The sequence below is a fragment of the Ciona intestinalis genome, unplaced genomic scaffold (genome assembly GCF_000224145.3).
Source record: "Ciona intestinalis unplaced genomic scaffold, KH HT000171.2, whole genome shotgun sequence".
Lineage (NCBI taxonomy): Eukaryota > Metazoa > Chordata > Ascidiacea > Phlebobranchia > Cionidae > Ciona > Ciona intestinalis.
Window position 1 is genome coordinate 23,503 of NW_004190493.2, and position 3,819 is coordinate 27,321.

General features: G+C 35.2%; 1 protein-coding gene across 1 annotated transcript; it reads right to left on the minus strand.

The window, feature by feature from the left end:
* Positions 1-115: 115 nt before the first annotated feature.
* Positions 116-3,042, minus strand: LOC104266694. The gene is made up of 4 exons (XM_026839205.1): positions 2,205-3,042; positions 1,871-1,972; positions 1,667-1,816; positions 116-547 (listed from the first exon to the last, which is right to left on the minus strand). The coding sequence occupies exons 1-4, from the start codon at positions 2,314-2,316 to the stop codon at positions 342-344; spliced, it is 570 nt and encodes a 189-aa protein (XP_026695006.1). The 5' UTR covers positions 2,317-3,042; the 3' UTR covers positions 116-341.
* Positions 3,043-3,819: the final 777 nt, after the last annotated feature.

Consider the following 3,819-nt stretch of genomic DNA (forward strand, 5'->3'; position numbering starts at 1 on the left):
TATTTTTACTAACGGCAGACATCTGAGGGAACCGAGGCCATAATTAAAACGATTTTTTAGTTTTTTATATAGTTTTATTAAAATTTATTTTTTTTTGTTATTTTTTTGTAATAATAAAAAGTTGATTGGTTTATTGGATAAAAATGCAGTTACAATGACTTATAGTTCTTTTTTAGGCGGCTTGTCATTTCTCATTATGCTAAAGTACCTCAATTAAGGTGGGTGGGTTTTACTAAAAAATTATTGTATGTATTTTTTCACTTTGGCCTACAAAACCTTAAATTGAAGTAATATGGCTAGACAGTAGACATAAGTAAGTGAAATAATTGAAAACAGTTAATTCATATTAAACCAGTATAATTGCTTGTCATCCATTTTCCTGCACTCTTGTAAGCAGCTCCTTTAGTGTGAATAAAAGTTTGAGTCTCTGCATCCGGTATAATTGCAAGGTGACCACCCATTCCAACACATGCAGATTTTGCACCAGCATGATTTGCAGTGAATGGAGAAAACATATATTGACTTCTTTTGAAGTATTCTAATGTGACTAAAATATGATAGTCGTTTGTTTTAACATTTTCTTTACATATCTTTACAGGATACTATTTTAACCCATTCTTTTTAATGTTGAGTAAATTATAGGGGAGACCGGGGACGGATCGGACGTTTTTTTGAAAATTGCTAATAACTTTTGTTACATGCGTCACATGAATTTAAATTTTAGTTTGTTGTAAAGGGTGATCCTTTGCCGAAAAAGGGTAAAAAAGTCGCTTGCCAAAGGAAACTAGAAATGCATGTAAAAGGTCAAATTCCTAAGGCTCTCAAGTGTCCGATGTTGCCCCGGTACCGGGGTAACATCGGACATGACCGGGGTCACCTCGGACAGTATACGTTTTTTTGGTTTTATTCGACACCGTTGGTAAACACGACAAACGAAATAATAACGAGTCATCTAATATTCTAATATATAAATCGACTAGGCTAAGCTGGTACTTTAGCGCATATTAAAACAGGAAAGGTTGATGAAAAATCTTAATCCTTAATAGTCCCCTGTCTGTACGAGTATTATCTTCAATAACTGCAAAATAGCTTTTATCATTCGGTCGCTTGATACTCTCCTGTTGTCTTTCTTTTAAACGTTCTTACTATATTTTTATGATCTAAAACTATTGTAAGCATACAATATAATACACTTACCAACCCGGGCATGTTGTCCGACGTATCCCCAGACACGTGGTGACATAAAAAAAGCAAAAACATAGCCGCCTGTTTAACTCCTGCTCAAAATCTACGTTTGCTTATTGAAGTGTTGCTTCAAAACTACGACTTCCACCGCAAAAGAATTACTTTCGGCTATCAGCGACGGAACTATACCCTTACAACCAAAAATTTAAAAAGTAGATATTTCTGTTAAACTAACTTTTTTTATTTTAACTAATCGGTTGAACTGCGCATGCCCCAGAACATTATGCTGCTTTGTAATGGAAACAATAAGATTTGTTAATAATGATATCACAATGCTCTATTGTGACGTCATATACATGGTCCGAACTATCCCCGCGTCCGAAGTATCCCCGGTCTCCCCTACTTATTAGCATCGAAAGTAAACATATATTTTTTGCATTGAAACAAATATGTAACATAAACCAACATATAAAATTTTTACCTGGAATTTGACAAATGTAATGACCAACAGTCGACGGATCAACAGAAATCCAATACCATGAAAAAGCTCCTGTTCCTAATACTGCTGTACTTCCTGTACTTGGATGTTGTGGATGCCAGTAGTTATGCATTCCATTTTCCTTAAACCGGTCTGTTTTATAATATATAATAAGAAAATACATTTTTGAGAGTATTATATATTCACTTTCATCATCACCACGCGGAGTTGTTCTAAAATAAAACTTGTCATGTGTTGTGCTCCATTCCCAGCCAGTTCCATCTGATGTCTTTACCGCATCAATGTAAGCTGAAAATACATGGTAGCCTAACCTGTAATGAAGCGACCACAGAAGCAGCAGTGCTGATTTCAGATCATCAGATTAAATATGTGGGTTTTAGTGAAAAATGTTATACATGGGTTAAAAATGTTATACATGGGCAATTATTATGTATAATGTTTGGGTTTTATTAACCACTTTCGATTTTTGTTTGACACTTCCTACTATCACCATTCCGCAATCACATTTAGAGATACAAACCATAATTATTGCTTGTCATCCAATTTTTCGTTCTATATTTGTAAATGAGTCCTTTGTTTCGAAGAAAATTTTCAGTTTCCCAATCTGGTATAATTGCAAGGTGACCACCCATTCTAACACATGCAGATTTTGCACCAGCATGATTTGCGGTTTGTGATGAAAATATGAAATAGTATCCATTGAGATAATCGAATTCTGTTTAAGTGCAACATTTATAATTTTTGTATTCAATCATCAACTTCAAGAGGTTAAGAATACCCGCTGCTTGGTTACCAACTAAGAGAGTGCTCTTACAAGGGACCTAGCAAATATTTCTTTGAACAAGTATTATTAATTGCCTGTTAACACTACATAATATCTCATGAAACTTTACCCAAATTATAACTAACTGTTTAAAACAGGGAAGTGTATTGTTTGGTAAAATAAATTTACCACAGTAATAACCCGTTTCTTATAGCTTGTGCTGGGAAAATTGCTAGTAAACGCTTAATATCTATAAACGTATAAACGCGTAATGCCTATGTTCTGAAAAAATATCAGTACGTGCTCTAATGGAATGTGGGTATCCAGTTTAACCAGAGTATACTAAAAGATGTTTTAAGTATACTATGGTTTAACGCGCTGCTAATTAGTACTGAGTTGAATTACATTAACAGCGGGCGCGGGAATTCTAGTTTACCGAGGGCATGGCCTATAAAGCAGTGTTAGGAAGAGTTGTTGAGCGATAGCCAGCATGTGTTACGATGAATGAATATATGAAACTTACTTTAGTCTCGCGTGGCCGGAAAACAACAGTCGTTGTTCCAGCAACACGGTTGTTCCAGCTTACGAGTAACCATGTATGTTACTTTGTGGGTGATTATTTTGGACAGCCCATTGGTGACCACTGCTGGGTTGGAGCAATTGCCATTAAGTGTCTTGCCCAAAGACCCCAATGCCCATAATGGTAGCAGCGACGAGCCTTGAATCCATTACCTCTACGTTAGAGGCATGCGCGCTAACCACTTTGCCACGGCGCCGGACAGTGTGTGATACAATGAATTATATTACACACAAGCCACTTCTCATAAATTATCTTTAAGTGCATGTGACTAAATTTCAAATATATTTTTTACACATTATCTTTTTATTATGTCAGTACATATGTTATAATTACCCATGAGGTATAAATTAAAAGCAAACCTTTCAAAGTTTGTAGCTAAATAAAAACACCCAAACCTACAACGTGGGGTAAGATGGGACAACAAATAAAAGATTTTATATTAATATTATTCTGCAACTTGTAGTGAACCTACTAATTATCCCGCTATGCCAGTCACTAAACTTTATATACATAGTTTAACAATGACATTTTGTGCTGAATTCATCCCTAACTAAAGCCATATTAACCTTTGGTTGCTTTTCTCACAAAACTGAAATTAATTATAAGACAAAAAAGTACGAAATGAATGAATGAATGAATGAATGAATGAATGAATGAAGGAATGAATGTAACTTACTTTATCCTCGCGTGGCCGGAAAACGACAGTCGCTATAACACGGGTGTGCCCCTCGCGCCAGCTTACGAATTACCAAGTATGTTACTTTGTAGGTGATTATTTTTTGTGGATTTTTT